The sequence below is a fragment of the Eufriesea mexicana genome, unplaced genomic scaffold (genome assembly GCF_001483705.2).
Source record: "Eufriesea mexicana isolate 0111107269 unplaced genomic scaffold, ASM148370v2 scaffold6248, whole genome shotgun sequence".
Lineage (NCBI taxonomy): Eukaryota > Metazoa > Arthropoda > Insecta > Hymenoptera > Apidae > Eufriesea > Eufriesea mexicana.
In genome coordinates, this window is record NW_016914133.1 from 548,579 (window position 1) to 564,941 (window position 16,363).

The 16,363-nt window shown below is 28.1% G+C and overlaps 2 protein-coding genes across 3 annotated transcripts in view; one reads left to right on the forward strand and one right to left on the reverse strand.

The window, feature by feature from the left end:
* centrocortin (cerebellar degeneration-related protein 2-like) overlaps positions 1-7,375 on the forward strand; it is a 115,437-nt gene extending 108,062 nt beyond the window's left edge. For both annotated transcript variants that reach the window (XM_017906873.1, XM_017906872.1), the window contains exons 2-7: positions 1,521-1,633; positions 1,722-1,870; positions 2,134-2,299; positions 3,034-3,326; positions 3,690-3,843; positions 6,075-7,375. In XM_017906873.1, the coding sequence (XP_017762362.1) occupies positions 1,521-1,633; positions 1,722-1,870; positions 2,134-2,299; positions 3,034-3,326; positions 3,690-3,843; positions 6,075-7,313 (2,114 nt within the window). In that variant the 3' untranslated portion in view covers positions 7,314-7,375. The remainder of the gene's footprint in view (positions 1-1,520; positions 1,634-1,721; positions 1,871-2,133; positions 2,300-3,033; positions 3,327-3,689; positions 3,844-6,074) is intronic.
* A 1,090-nt stretch (positions 7,376-8,465) lies between these two features.
* On the reverse strand, positions 8,466-11,128 carry LOC108552361 (uncharacterized). Its single transcript, XM_017906866.1, has 7 exons — positions 11,024-11,128; positions 10,040-10,458; positions 9,740-9,963; positions 9,605-9,660; positions 9,295-9,514; positions 9,016-9,224; positions 8,466-8,560 (listed from the first exon to the last, which is right to left on the reverse strand). The coding sequence occupies exons 1-7, from the start codon at positions 11,098-11,100 to the stop codon at positions 8,482-8,484; spliced, it is 1,284 nt and encodes a 427-aa protein (XP_017762355.1). The 5' UTR covers positions 11,101-11,128; the 3' UTR covers positions 8,466-8,481.
* Positions 11,129-16,363: the final 5,235 nt, after the last annotated feature.

Sequence of the window (16,363 nt, forward strand, 5' to 3'; positions counted from 1 at the left end):
GAGAATGGCATTTATCTTTGCACGTTGAAGTGAGTCGAGAAACATTAATGACAGCGGGGGATGGCAAGGAGAAAACGGTAGTTGGGTCGTTTCCTCACCACGAAGGTCCTTGGCCCTAGCTAGAACACGGTTTGTTCCTTGCCTCTAGGCTCGCTGGAGGTCGTCAGTTTGAGATCGAGGAAATGCAACGAACCAGAGCGCTAGCCAAGTCAAGTTCAACTGTTTGGAACATCCACTATATTCGTTCCGTTTCGCGATCGTTTCAAATCACTCGAGACCCTGGTTCTCGTTCGATCCTTTTGTCACGCGATCGTTTCGTCATCGTTAACGAGAAAGAGCATCAGACCATGGTTAACCGTGGATCGAATCGCCTCGAATACTGTTATAATTAAAGTACATGTAAATTAATGAACCAACGTTTGCACGAAAATCCTCTGTTTCGTTATACCCTGGAAATAAGGAATTTAATGTTGCATATGTCAAATAATTTCTTACCTTTATTACGTCGAATCGATGTTCCAAATCGTTTAGCAAATTATTTGAATTTTTACTATTAGATTCGTCATCTGAAATTGAGTGATCAAATATTCATTTATAACCTTATATATCAATTATTTATACCATATTATAAATACATATTCACCTTAATTTATGTTTCCACTGCATATCGATTTTGCTGTTAAAACTTCGATATCAAATTTACATTAAAAACAGAAGACTTGATGTCATAACCTTTAATTTAATTGCACTATAAGTCTTGATATATTTTTTCTGTGGACAGTTAAAATAAATTGATATCCGGATTCTGTATCAAATGTTGGTAATATTTGGTGATAAAACCTGTTCTAACCATTTTGAAAATCTAGTAGAGAGGTTGATCTGACAGATTTCGTTGACAGAGTATTCATAATATCATTTATGAGATTGTTCGAGGAATTAAAATGCTGAAAGACAGTAGGTTAATGAGAAGAAAGAACGAATGCGTTTTTAACGACATCTAGCGAGTTGAAACGGAAACACGGATTAAACAGTCGTTTTAACTGGAATGTGTGAAAAGCATATTTGAATGGTACAAGAGAAATTTTCCGGATATTCTTTCTTCAATAGTCACATTCTTATAAACGTATATTAATCTATACATCGATTAAAATAATTATAGCTAAAAAAAAGTTTAAATAAGTTCAATTTTTTTAGTCGTTTGGAAAATTGAATATCTATCACATCTTTCAAAACTTACGTAGTATAACTTCATATACCTATATAGCCGAAGAAAAAATTTATCTAACTTTTTACTAACGGAGAAATTGAAAATAACGTTATGAATTTTTAATTTCATGATTTCAAACATAAAAATGTAAAAATATTAAATATATAAAATGTTTTATTTATAGTTTTATATTTATATAAATCTATATGAATATAAATACTTAGACATTTAAAAATTTATAAATATTCTTAACTGTAATTAAATAACGAAATATAGATTGAAAAATCTCTAATTGATTGAAAATTCATTTCAGACTTACAATTGGCAGCAGAACTCGGTAAAACACTTCTAGAGCGGAATAAGGAATTAGAAAATATCATCAAAGCACACCAATCCACCGTCGAAGAACAAGCACAAGAAATAGAGGTAATCTATCAATGACTACGACCTTTTTAAATATTCCTGTTGATGGTAATGATCATTTAATAACATTAAAATATTTTTCCACTTCCAGTATATGAAAAAACAAACGGCAGCCTTGAGGGAAGTAAATGATTCACGATTAAAAGTTTATGAACAACTTGAAGTTAGTATTCAAGATTTGGAACGCGCGAATCATCGTCTTATTATTGAAAACAGCAGTGACAAAAAATTAATCAAGAGGTACGAAAATAAACTGTTATTCAATTTTTTCGCCTTTAAATGATTTTGAATTTAAATTTCTGTCTAGAGAAATTGTCTGTTCTTCGTAGATAATTTTTATATAAAAATTGCTTAAGTAGAATTTAGGTAGGAATCTACATTATCGGTATCAAAAATCAAATAGAGATTTACATTATCAATACTAAGAAGAAATGATAAATATATGTAAAATATAATTTCTGTTCAACATCATGTAAGAAATGATTTTTATAATCTGTTAACAGTCAATGTTTGACGATCGAGAACCTCGAAGCCCGGTGTGAAGATCTTCAGAAGAAAATCGACGAAGCCTACAGTTCAAAACAGACTGTGAGCCAATCGACGAACACTGCACAAACACAGACCGTTCTATGGAAAGCTTCGGTCACGCAGGGTGGCAGCATACAACAGGTTATTAATATTCATCGAATTCATTTTGCTCGATCGCAGATAAGTTAGATAATTATCGGTTTGCTACTAAACTGTAAACGGTAAAATCTCAATCTATCGTTTAAAGATCGTTTGATATCCCTATGAAAAATTCTATTCTATTTAACTCAACACTTCCTACCTATATACTCTCTTATTTTGTATGGAAGCTGTATAGTTTATCGTGGATTAATTAAAACGTTAAAATCTTGAATTTTTTTTAAATTATATATTTTCACGAAACGCAACATGCAAAATTATCCATAATTTTTCCTTTTCTAATTGAATGAAAAGAAAAATTATGGAAAAACGATCGATGTTTTTACTAATTACTGATCTGCCATGTTATTTCTTTTAAGTGTAAGAGTGGAAGAATATGATTAAATCTTCAATTTTTGTACATTATCTCCTTTAAAAAGTAAAAAATTTAGTAAACTATAGAAATCTATGATAAAGGGATTATATTCTAATAACAAGAAAATTAAAAATAAAATATCTGTTTGTAATAATTATGTCATATAATGTTATTTCGTTTGTAATAATTGTAATAATTACCGATATTAATGAAATGTTTTATTAGTATTTTACTCCTTTGTTGCAAATTTATTTTACAATATATATTTATATTAGATATAATATAGATATATGGACGATAATATGCAACTATTAAAAAACTATATGAATTATCGTTAACTTGGAGATGAAAATATTTTCAGAACGCTGCCCTATCTGGCCAAAAATCTTTCCAGGAGACAAGTGTAGACTCAGATGTTCGACAACTGTCAACGGTTATGACAAATGACGAAGAAATTACTGAATTATTGAGACAATTGCAAGAAACACGAAGTCAAAGAGCAAGAGAACAAAAGAAAATCGACGATCTTGGACAACAATTAACAACCTTGTTACAAGAAAATAATGCATTAGAAGAACAATTGAATGTATGGCGTAGTAAAGCACAAGACGTAAAAAATCTTCAAGAAGAAATAAATACCCTCGAAGAAGTAAGGTAGGTTTGATGTCAAATATATTATTTAAAAATCATAATCTTCTGAAGCATCTGCAACAAAAGTTTCTCAAAACTTTAATATTGTAAATATTTTGTACGAAATATCTCCAATATTAATAGATCCTTCACATCGATTTTCAATATCTTTTAATTTAATATTTTTATTCAAATTTTAAACAATTTTTAGAGTAATTTTATTCTAGTACATGTGTTAATTACTTCTACATAAAAGTGTTGCTAAAAGTTAAAAATTATTATGTTTGTATATGAAAATTAACAAAGTGCTTTATTATTTTATAATTCCTTAACATATTAACCACTGATTTATTACAGTTTGGTAATCAAATACTGAAATTTTTATAGACGAGGTCAATTATGTGGACGGTGTTTACGTGGTATGGAATCTAAGACACACGATGAACTCGCAGTGATGTTGAACCAAGAAGAATACGATGACATTAATATGGCTGAAACACTCGTTACTGATAATCAATGTAACACCGAATCTATTGTTCAGGTAACTATTTTTTATATTTATTTGTGCAATGCTTGTCTTGTCGGACAATAAATGCACGTTTTTGTTCTTTAATCTCTGAGTTTCCGTTAGTTATTTACTGTTAGTTTTATTCCATTTTAAACAAATATTTGTTCTGTATGCTTTGTATGTCTAATAATTAATATTTCGACGGTATAATTTGAGCGAAATAGACATTACATCGTACCTCTATTTCTAAGGGCTTCTAAGTTACACAAGCAGATTCGAAAGTAATTTAATTTTATTTGCTTTAGGAGACACTTCCAACAAAGATTAAGAAATCCAAGGCAAAAAAAGAGAATAAAGAATTTCGTACGCTGTTGTGGACAACTTTCGCGTGTATATGGAAAACACCGTCGTTAATTTTTGTTTTCTTTCATACAATATGGTACATTAAAAATGAATGTATTATACCATTATTACTAAAACCTTTTCAAATACCAATTTTTGTTCTAAAAAAGGTTTTACCGTTAAAGAGCAGTAAAAAGCCCCTTTAAGTTATAAAGACGTGTAGATAACAATAAATGTTAAATTATATAATTAGAAGGTAAAGAGAATTAATCGAATGAGTATTTTACTCGATACTATGACGTACATATATTGTCAAAAGATATCAGTTTGCAATCTATTTGATAAAAGTAGCATATACAAGCCAAATACACTTTTAATTTTATTTTTATAAAAAATTATTAACTAAAAACGCGTTCAAAATTTTATTGACTTTGACGATTAAAGAAGTATCATATTATTTATTAATTATAATTGGAAATGCCATTACAATATTGAAATTGTCATTATTTAATTAATTTGTTTCAAAGAATTTTATTTTTTATTAGACCAAGATGAAAGACAGTATAATATTTATTTTTATATTGGTAGTCATGTTATAGATGCAAATATCATGTTTACTTCATTATTCTTTTAATTTCCACTTTAGAAAGGTTTTTGTCTTGCAATTAGACTGTCCTCAACTCTGTACCATAGTTTAGTAGATTTTTGGAAGGTAATTGAGAGATACATCAAGATTTACAAATGTAAAGTTTGACACGTGTTGTTCAAGTTTTCAATAAGGCAGGTTAAAAAATGGTGTAGGTAAAGCACAACGAAAATTATAACTGAGCACTTACATTACTAGAAAAGTAACCATAATAAACCTAATATCATAAGTTAACAAGTTTAGTATTAAATTAAATCGTGGAAAAATATTCATATGTTTCAATGCCAGAAAAATGCCACTAATCTATGATAAAATATTTTTGCATGTTTATATTAATACATAAGGAAACTAGCAATACCCACGTATTCTGTAGATATAATATACATATATCGTCGAAAAGAAAAGAGAGAAAAGAGTTTAATTTCCAAAGAACAAAAAGACTGCGTTAAATTAACAAATTAGCGAATAAGTTATTTCCATATGTAATTATTCATGTGTAAAAGCAATAAGTGTGTAAAATTTAAATGGACAGAATTGGTGATGCTGCTTATTTTTTTTAGAATTAAGCTTGCTTCATCGTATTTACTTTCTGACGTTATTAGTTCGACTTTCTGCATGACACCGAATATTGTTAGTATATCTAGTCGAAGTATTTGTTAAAATTGCGTTGTACAATGTAAGTGCCAGATTTATATGATTTTAAATAAAACATATTTTTACAACAAATATTGCTTAATTTATTTAATATCCTATAAATCTGGCGTTTCCTTTACCTTTCATCCGTTAATCCTTATTTTTGGACAATATTAATAACACAATCTTCATATATATATGAATTAATTGTTCTTTTTACATTTAAGTTTTAGTCGTGGAAATAGATTTTGGGAAAAGAATTTAATTTTTATATAACTCTAGCTGCATCACCAATTTCATTCATTTAAATCCTTTCTGCGAGATAAAACATTTATTTTAAAATCAATACTGGCACTCATTTACTGACAAATTTCAGAACCAATTCCTAATTAAAAGACACACATAATTATTTCCTACTATTTTTCTACATCATATATGAAGTATGTTTAAAAGCTATGTATCAGCAAACGCCAAGTAATTTCTTACAAAGAAAAAATAAGAAAAAAAGTATACAATAAAATTTGTCTCTTGAGGCCAAGTTTTTGTGAAAATTAAATTTAAAAAATCCATTCCATAACGTGTATCGTATTTATAAACAATATTTGAAATGATTATTTTCAAAACATATTTATATTGTTTCCAGGAGTCGAATAAGAAATATGAAGTACCAAACGACTTGAACAACCCCTATAGAGTGTTAGTGGAGAAATATCAAGCTTTATTAGAAGTTCAAAGGCGTTCCGCGAACCGACGAAAGGATAGTGTACCGACCCCGATGTCATTGCAAGAGGAATTAGTAATGTCAGGCGAGTTCAACAGCTTTCAGACTCCGACGTCGGAGACAGAAGTCCAACAAGAGCCGTCGAAACCTGTCAGTGGAAATGCTACACGTGCCAAAACAGAAATATGCGGTAAGAAAGCATTTTCCGCTACACCCACAGACTTCTCTGAAGCCGAGACTTCATCTTCTGGCTTCTCGGACGAGACGAGCAACAAAGCGTCACAGACCGAAGGAAGGCCCGGCTCGTTCCTTTGTTCTATTGCGGACGGTGAAGATTGCAAATTTAGCATTTACGATGATAACAGCCCGTTCGAGAGTAGATTCCGAAAAACACCAGAGTATAGATATTTATTTAGCGAAATATTCAGTGTTTTGAAACGAGCAGCAGAAGCTAAAGCTGAAGGTGAAAAATTACCACTATTAAACGATTCTACGAGCACGACCACTTCTCAGGCACAATCCTCAATTTTTCTTCAAGATGTTCCTAGTGAGACTACTGACGATAATCAGAGCATTGTTTCTTCCGTTTTCTCCTCCACCGTTTCTGAGCCACTTTATCGACAAATCCCTGTTTCATCGAATGGGATAAATGAACCACAACAAAATAATGAAGTAACGCATACGCATGTAAGAACTGGAAAGAACGTAATTCGAAACGAAAGTCTATCGATTAACGTTAGGAAGAAGTCATCAAAGAAGAATAGCAATAGAAAATTGACATATGACGATAGACCGACAACGCCCGATGTAATGCCAATAGCAAATCCTAGGTTCGTCCCACCAAAATCAAACAGTGGCAAGAAGAAGAAATTTAGACCTATTAGAAATGGTGATCAAAATGGTAGCCTATCTAATGGATACAATTGCGTAAACAAAACAAAAGAGTTACCTAATTTTGAAAAACCGTTGAATAATATAAACAGTAATACATACACATACAACAGCCATGATCAGCACAATAACAGTTTCGAATACAAAAACTACAAACCAAGCACAGCATCAGAAGAAGTCGCCAGACTAAAACGTTTAGAAATGTCTTATGCGGAAGTTCTTCGGTTGCCAAATAAATCTAAAAGAATCAATAATCATAAATGTATGTAATGTATGATGTGGATAGAAATATTCTTACACACAGTAGCTTAAAGGGAAAATAGACTTTTATATGTAAGATAAAACTTATACGTCAAGTGAGATTAAGTTCAAAATTTGTTAAGTTCACTGTCAAATGAATGTTTAGACAGAACAAGATTAAATTATTTCAAGAATAAGATTCAGTATTGGTAATCACTGATAATTAAACACATTTTGTGAATATCTAAGTGCGATTGTGCATAATGTCTCTACTAGGTACTAAACTATGTGACATTAATTTTTTATTGTATTTTGTATCTTAATTGTATATGGTTTTTCATGTAACAAAGGTACATAACGTTAATATATACCGTCAATAATATCTATGAGAGATGTATGAGCAAGATAAATCGAGTTGTGTCTCGCGAATTTGTTTTTCTTTAAAAATTGTAGTTGTAACCAGAAATAAAATTATTTATGTGCCATTTACTATGTCGAATTATAATCATCAACAATTCCAAATACTTGCTCGAATTTCCTTCCATAATGTGTAATACCTATTCCCAGAAGAACTCACAGTTACTGCATTTCATTAATAGCATATATAGTGTATTAGCTTATATATTTCATAACTATAAATTACAATAATATTGTGATCATCTTATACCGAGTAAATAAAATTATTATCATAGTCAGCATATTCTATAATAACACCTAATTCCTCTTTCTATGATATCCTGTAAAAAGCCATATAATTCTTTTATTTATTAAACATCACACTATAAAAAAAAAATTCTGAAGAATTGGTATATATTCTTCACAACTCTAATATAATACAAACATTTTTCTTTAGTTTTTAAAATTTCATTGATAACGAAATATTAAAAATTCTTAAATGCTTGTTGTTTTATTTGACTATATTAAACGTACAAGAAGCATTCTTGTGTTTGTTGTTTACAATATCAATTCATTTGCTATTATGTAAATTCCATTCAGATGCAATATACAAATTAAAAATAAGATACGTGATGCTTTATAAATACAAATTCCACTCAGAACTCCCTTTTTTATGTATTACTTGTCTTTTAATCTCTTGATTCTTTTCCTATTTTTTTCTTTTGTTCACTTTTATAAATATTTGGAATAAAATTTTTTGTCATTATATATGACATTTTCTGATTAAAATTGATATACTTGATTAAGAATCATCGAACAATGCACGATGTACTGCTCCTAAACTTGGTTGTACGTAACTTGAACTAACACTTCTTCTGGATCTGCAAAACCATATAAAAACCTAAATATATGAATAATCAGATAGCAATTTAGGAGAATGCACAAATATACAAGGAAACACAATAACTTAAACTATATGAAATATGTATAATTTTTTAAGATATGTAGAAATTCCATCCCACTTCTTGATTTAATCTCATATAATCTTAAAGGTTGCTAAAATCATTTAACACCTGCTACATTATTTAGAAATAAAAAAAAAAATATAGTGTTATTTGAAAAAATGGAGTTGACTTCAAAATTTTTTAAAACACTACCTACAAAAAAATTATCAGACATGTCATACCTTCCCCGGTGATATATAGCTTTTGTAAATAAATTTTTTCAATATGGCTAAAAATAAAGGAAATATTCCAAATTCACAAAGTTATTGGATCACCCTGTATAAATGATTTAAAAATGATTATATTTTGCACTAATAAACAAATGTACTTACTCTGTAAGAGATCTAACAGCTGGCCCAGTTGGATTATTTTTTGGTCGTGGATTTACAAGAAGACACTTCATAGGATGTCCATCTAATTGTCTATTATGATAAGTTTCAACAGCTTTAGTAGCATCTTTTAATGTTTTATAAATTACTTCTGCTGTACCCGGTCGTACTAATCTGGATACTAACAATTCTCCTACATCCTCAAATAATTCCTAAAGTATACAGATGTTACCTTCTTCTGTTAAGCTAAAACTAAATAGATTTAATACTTTTACATTATACCTTAATATCTTCTTGAGTGACATTTGCTTGCAAATTTGATACTACAATTCGATAACCAGTAGACTGTGATGATGAGCTGGAACTTGTTTTAGATTGAGATAAAACACCCATAGTTCGCGATTTACTTGGAACTGAATCTAATCTTGACTTTACTCCAACATCTCTATGACTTCTTGAATCATAATATTTTGAATCTGCTGCATCTTCTGTTAGTATAGTCCTATAAAGATAGTATTAACTCAAACAATACATTTAACACAATTGAATACAATCATTTTAACAGTTGGAAATAACAATCATAAATGTATACCGTGATTTTGTGCCAAAATTCCAATCTTCTTTATATGAGGGAGAAGCAGGTTTTGTCTAAAAGCATTAATTATGTATAACTTACAAGTTTAAAATTAAAGAATCAATGTGACATATTATGTACAATAATATTTACCATTGAAAAACGTGCAATAACTTTATAATCTCTTGCTCTTTCACGTTCTCTATCATCTTCAGGTTTACGAGAAGGTACAATTCTTATTACATTACTGCTTGTTGGTTTTACCCATGTATATGAAGATGCAGGCTTAATACTGAATGCTGGGGGTGGAGGTGGTGGTGTAGGAGCATATTCATTACTTACAGTTCTTCTTAAAGGCGCTGTTTCCATCATATAATCTAAAATATACAAAGATGTTGAATAGGTTTATAAACTACAAATTATACTAAATGGGTATATCAATTCATTCTGTACCATCAATAAAATCCATGTTCATGTCTCCCATATAATGGGGTTCTATAAGTGGAGGTGGCCTATAACCCACTGCCCTTGTGGGTGGTGGCATATAATTATTCGGAATATTTGGTGGCACATTATGTGGCATAATTGGGGGCATTTTATTAGTTGATAAAGACAGTCTTCCATTACGACCTGTTTTTTGAGATATTCCAGGTATTTGAGTTTCTATTTTTTTGAACTGCGATGCACGAATCTTATCTAACTTTAGTCTAGCATCACTTTGTTTTGCAATTTCAGCAAGCTTATCTCTGGCATCTGTAAGTTTTTCTCTATTTTTCTGTATAATTTTAAATCGAGCATCAGTAACTACTTGTAAACCACGTCCTCTTAATGAACCATTAGCACGTGCACCCCTATTAATACCTCTTCGAACACTATATGAAAGGTAACAAAAAATTGTAATTAACTTTTTACTTATAATAGTTACTTTTTTTGGCTCATTTGTGAGCATAAATGTTATAATAATTTGTATTAATAGAATGAAATAATTATGTAAACTAATATTAGATATCAATAAGCACATATCATCATAACTTCTTTTTATTGAGAATAATATCTACAATATATATTTAGAATTAAAATGATAAAAAAATATATAAATAATACTTTATAATAATGGCGAGAGTGTATTTGTAAAAAATAAATTTTTTATTTTAATTTATTCATGACAATACTTTACACTATTAAGAAAATCTTTCAATTTAAAACAAGTTTTTCTATTAATCTCAAATTATGAAATAAAGATGTCAATTTAATGCAATAACAAAATAATTTGTAAAAAGAATATTACGAATGCAATGAAAAATTTACAAAAATATTGCCACACAATATTAAGAAAGGAATTTTCTTTTTGATAATTGCAGACTCATTTCTTTAAGGTTATAAAGAAATCGATAACACAGCAATCACAATAGTTTAAATTTCTTAAAATTGTCTCACCCTCCACCTCTGCTTCTCATTCCTGACGATTTCGATTTTTTAATTATGTCATCTAAACTTAGGCCCACATCAGCCATACCGTAACAATCCAACTACCAGAAACTGACGCGAATCATGAAACCAAGATACAAGCCACTTTATACTTAAAGGCATGTTTTCATATAACTACTATATTTAACATGGTAATTTGTAAACCTCCTTTACTGTATTATACTCGTAAACTTACGATTGTTTAAATTTATGAAGATAATCATAAATATTTTTCACGAATATTTATCTTAAAAGATAATCATTTTAATCAATAATAAAAAAAAGTTGTATGGATTATTTGTACTGCTTTAAATTGAAATATATGTATATTTATATATTTGTTTAATATTATTATTATATGTATAAATTATAAAAACTTTATATATTTTATAATAAGAAATTTATTAAGTAAAATAGGTTTCTTATTTAATTACATTACCGTTAAAGATTAAAAACTGACAAATATAGTACTACCCTTTATAATGTTATTAAAATAATCTAATAACGCAATATGTAATTTATTACTTCATAATCTTAATTTATACAAATATGGACGAATAAATTACTCCATACAACCATATAAGATATTAGCTTTCTAATATAATTTGTACTATAAGTTGTGTATAAAACAAAAAATTTGAAAATATGTCAATGCAGTAATAAATTAATAAAAAGATGTACGTAAGATATACATGATTTTTATTTATTTATGTAATTAAAATATTTAAATCAAATTATCAGCAAATACAGATATTAATTATACCTTAATAATGAGTTTAACCAAATACATAATAGTTAACTTTTAAAAAATCAAATTCTTGTATAAATTTATAAAATATAGATGATTTAGTCTTTGATAGTGTTTCTTTTAAATCGATTTCTATAAATATCTTCGAAACTGTTTATAATATTCTCTATAGAATAATTTAACAAAAAAATTAATTCTACTCAATTATATTCTCTTTGAAAATATTCACCTTTTATACGAAAGATTTATCAGAATTTATATAATTTCAAAATTATAATGTGAAGTTTTATTCTTTGAAAATTCAAAAAACTCAAATAAGTGGCGCCGTTTCCATGAAAACGTACTCTTATATCGGCCAAATGTTGATGACCTGATGAGCATGTGAGAACGACAAATTTTTCGTTTCTTTTAAAACAAAATACAACTCCAAACCTTTTGGAAGTACAAGAAAATGATTGTAATTTTTAAATTAAAATGATTTGATAAATTATGAAAAAGCTATCAATGACCATTTCTAAAACATGTAAATACATATGCACATTTTAACTCTATAAAAATTGCATTTTACCGTTGCAGGAAATTAAATTTTTATCAAAATTATAATATAAACAAAATTTTATTGAATTTTTCATGACTGTTTTCTCAACAAGTAGGTACGATTTGAAAGAAATTATTCAATTTGTTAAAAAATGTAAACGTACAAATAAATAATGTAGTAGCGTAACGAATATCTTTTAAATATATCTAATAATTTTAGGAAAATTTGATAAAAAATTTTTGTTTCACAATAACAAAATTAGTTTAGGTTAAAAAATTATTTAATTTTTTTTTAATGATAAAGCATAATTCCATAAATAATATTAAATAAATTGAAGACACAGCTTTTTTCTAAATCTTTCAGAAAATAAGTTGCATGAAGAACAATAAATTGTCAATAAAATGTTGAGAAATCTAGTCAAATGAAAGAAAGATATTATTTTACAAGTTATTTTTAGTGATAATTCATTTGGTAATCAACATGAGTAATATTTAGGAAACAAGAAAACAACGGCAAAAGTTTATCAAAGGATATAAAAAAAATTTTGAGAAAAGAGTATTATATTTAAAATATAATTTTAAAACAAAGAAAAGAAAAATGATGGTGTAAAATTCAATTTTTAAAATGAAAAATTTAGATACTAATGTCTAAAATTAAGAAAAAAAATTTAAATAAATTATGCAGAAAGATATTATTAAAATTGACAATGCAAATAAATAATTTTTATTTCTTTCCGGTTGTAAGGCTTGGTTTTGTTTTGTTTAAAATATTTAAAATATATTGTGAGTCTTGTATGCCTATTACTAGTAAAATTAGAACTAGTAATTAATACAAAATTGTCAAAAGTTCTATGTAACTATTTATTCATACAAATGTTTTCTACTTTTAATTCTACTGTTCTTGAGTCTTAAAGGAATAGACTTGCTAGGAAATTTGCTGACGAATTCTCTCTGTCTTCTCTCCTTTTTTCTTTGTAATAATACCAGATGTAACAATCTTCAGAATTGATATCAAATGCTTATGTTAATAATACTGTAACTGAAATTTAAAATCTACGTATACTAAAGTTGAATTAATTTATATTTTGTATAATGATTTATCACGCTTATTATCCTTCGTAATATTTTTAGTTATTTAAAATATAATTTCATATTTTTCTATAACATAATGAATACAATACAAATCTAATTCTAAATTTTATACATGCATCGATAAATTTTTATTTTAGAATTATAAAATCATTACATAAAATGTACTTTGAACAAGTTTTGAAAACAAATTTTATTGTTATATAAAAATCTAAGTACGCACATTTTATAAATAACATTCAAAGTATGCTGTAACTAAGTTGTAATTGTAACTATACTATGTATGTACTATGTTGTAACAAAGTACTATTATTGAGTGATCACTTACAGTAAATGCAAAAAAGATGACTAAAATTTCTTACCTCTACATAATTTCTTACCCTCATATTCATTGTTGTGATTTTGGTATTTGTAAAGTGATATTTAAAAGTATTAAAAGTGAAAATCGAACAAATGAAATGAACTTGTAATTCACATAAGAAATAACAGAACTAATTGTACTATGTACTTACTATGTATTTATAACATTTCGGATTGAATATGATCATTGTTCACTATTGAATCAAACAATTATGACTGATGGTTAATTGTGAATACTTTGGAAAAATATTGGATGAATGGAAGCAATTATTTTGCATACAAGGTTATCTTTGCCAGCGAATAAATCAAGAGGTTGGTCATTTAATAGGACATTATTTCTTCGTTGAAAGTAAGATGTGTAGGTATAGTTCGTTCAACGAGAGGAATCAGTGCAGATAAACAAACCAAGCACGTGATGGTACAACCGCTTCAGCCATTGGCTAACAGACACTAGTCAAACTATGATGTTCAGGGACGCTACACCATTGTAACTAACGTAGCTTATTAATGCCAACAAATGCTCATAAATGTTTTGTAGTTTTATTTATATATTTGTTATTACATATACACTGTTGTACATAATAATAAATATATTCATATATAATAATAAGCTTACAATTATATAAATTAAATAAATAAATAAATGTATGTTTATATATACATTTTATTATTATATACACTAATATTATTACATTACTTATGATTATATATATTTACAATGAATCATTTCATAGTATTCTTAATTACAATTAATTAACGTTTGAAAAAACAACTTTTTATTGTAAAAACTGCGAATGCGACCCTGTCAAACTGATTAGGCATCACGTGCATTTGTTTACGTCTTTTGATTCTTTTCGTTGGATGAATTTTAGGTATATTGTGATTTGTTATTGTGTATAAGGAATATTTTCAATTTCAATCTACCTGTGTAACTATTTTTGTTAAATAGACTTTATCTTTTATCGATAATTTTGTAATTCTTATGGAATATGGAAAAACGAGCAGAAATTGTTTGAAAATCAGAAGGATCATTTTTAATTGTCAAATTTTTTATTAGATAGTATATGTATATATGAGAAAAATATATGTATATTTAACAATGTTATAAGAACTTAAACTAAATAGGTAGAATTTGTTGTGACAAATTTAATGAATTATGGTTATAAATGATGCATTACAAAAGGTTAATAAACACAATAAACAAGTTTCAAGGGAATATCGATATGAATGAAGACTTGATTTAAACGTATTATAATATGTAGGATCTGGAGGTTAAAGAGAAGATTAAACGTATAAGTTATAAATTCTTTATTTATTTATTTAATATTATTAATAAGTTTTCAGGTTTTTAGATGAAATAAAAAAGACATAACCTTTTAATATATTTTAGATATAAACATATGCGGCTTTCTGACAACAAATGAGATACTTTAGAACAATTTAATTACTAAGATGCTTATTCATTTTTCAACTTTATCTTGGTAATGGTAATTTCGATCATTTATTAAAATTTATTTAGCACTTCTCCTTTAATTTTGTTTTGCTTTCTGTAGGCGTGTAATGATTATTGAATTTATGTGATGTTGATTATCATATGAAATCCATAAATGTTTGTGTACCAGTATACGGTAACGATTACGTAATGCGACGATATTGTCGATATACTTCACATCACTTTGATGAAGCATACTTTTCTTTTGTTTGGAATATGGTACATTTGGATTGAGATGATCTTCAACACGTTGAGTGCCACGCTATATTAGGATATTGCACAGGAGACTACAAAGTATTTTCATTATTCTAAAATTAAAATAAAATTGTCGAATTACCTATAACATTCAAAATTATTTAGTCGGCGATGTTCTTTCTATATTGACGATTTTAAACATTTCAGGCACTCCGGACACTGATAAGCACCATGACCTTGTCACGGGACTAACTTAGACACGCGAGTGAAAATAGTTCACGAAAGCTTTTATACGAGATACTCTCCGTATAGAAAAGAGGACGTGTATAGGTTTAGAGTTAGACTGACTTTATTTTGGTTTTGGGTTGGGATATATATATATTCTTATTATCTTGTCCTGGATGGTTTGGAAGGGGTTGGATTTTGGAATTTGGAGTTTGGGGTTTCGGTCGTCTGGTGATTCATGTAGGCTGATGTCACAGGGTTGCATCTTGGATTTTGTAAGTCTAGTCATATCGATAATTCAGGTCGGCTGTCGTCACACCCCCGTGTTTAGATTCGATTTGGTCCTCGAAAATCGTATTATCTTCCTTCTTGAAGTTAAAGGAGTCCTCGTCCAGCGTACCGAATAATGATTTCGATACTGATCCTATTATGTTTAGTATTCCTCGTTTCATTTTTTTGTGCAATGTAGAGTGTAGACGCATATAATCCCTGTTTAATTTCTTTAGGTTGTCCTTTAGGTATCCTAAGCTGGGTGAGTTACATTCTTTGCAATTCGTTTGAATTTCGCTTACGATTTTGTTTACGGTTCTCAAGTCCCTATCTATCTCTTTAGGATCTAATAATATGTTTGTATTTATTTCATTATGGTATATTAAAACTGTTT

Excerpts from the sequence above, each read along its gene's own strand:
- LOC108552361 (XM_017906866.1), bottom strand. The coding sequence starts at position 11,100 with ATGGCTGATGTGGGCCTAAGTTTAGATGACATAATTAAAAAATCGAAA. Across the intron at positions 10,459-11,023 it reads ATGAGAAGCAGAGGTGGAGG|TGTTCGAAGAGGTATTAATA; the intron begins GTGAGACAATTT and ends CCTTTCATATAG. Across the intron at positions 9,515-9,604 it reads AATTTTGGCACAAAATCACG|GACTATACTAACAGAAGATG; the intron begins GTATACATTTAT and ends CTATCTTTATAG.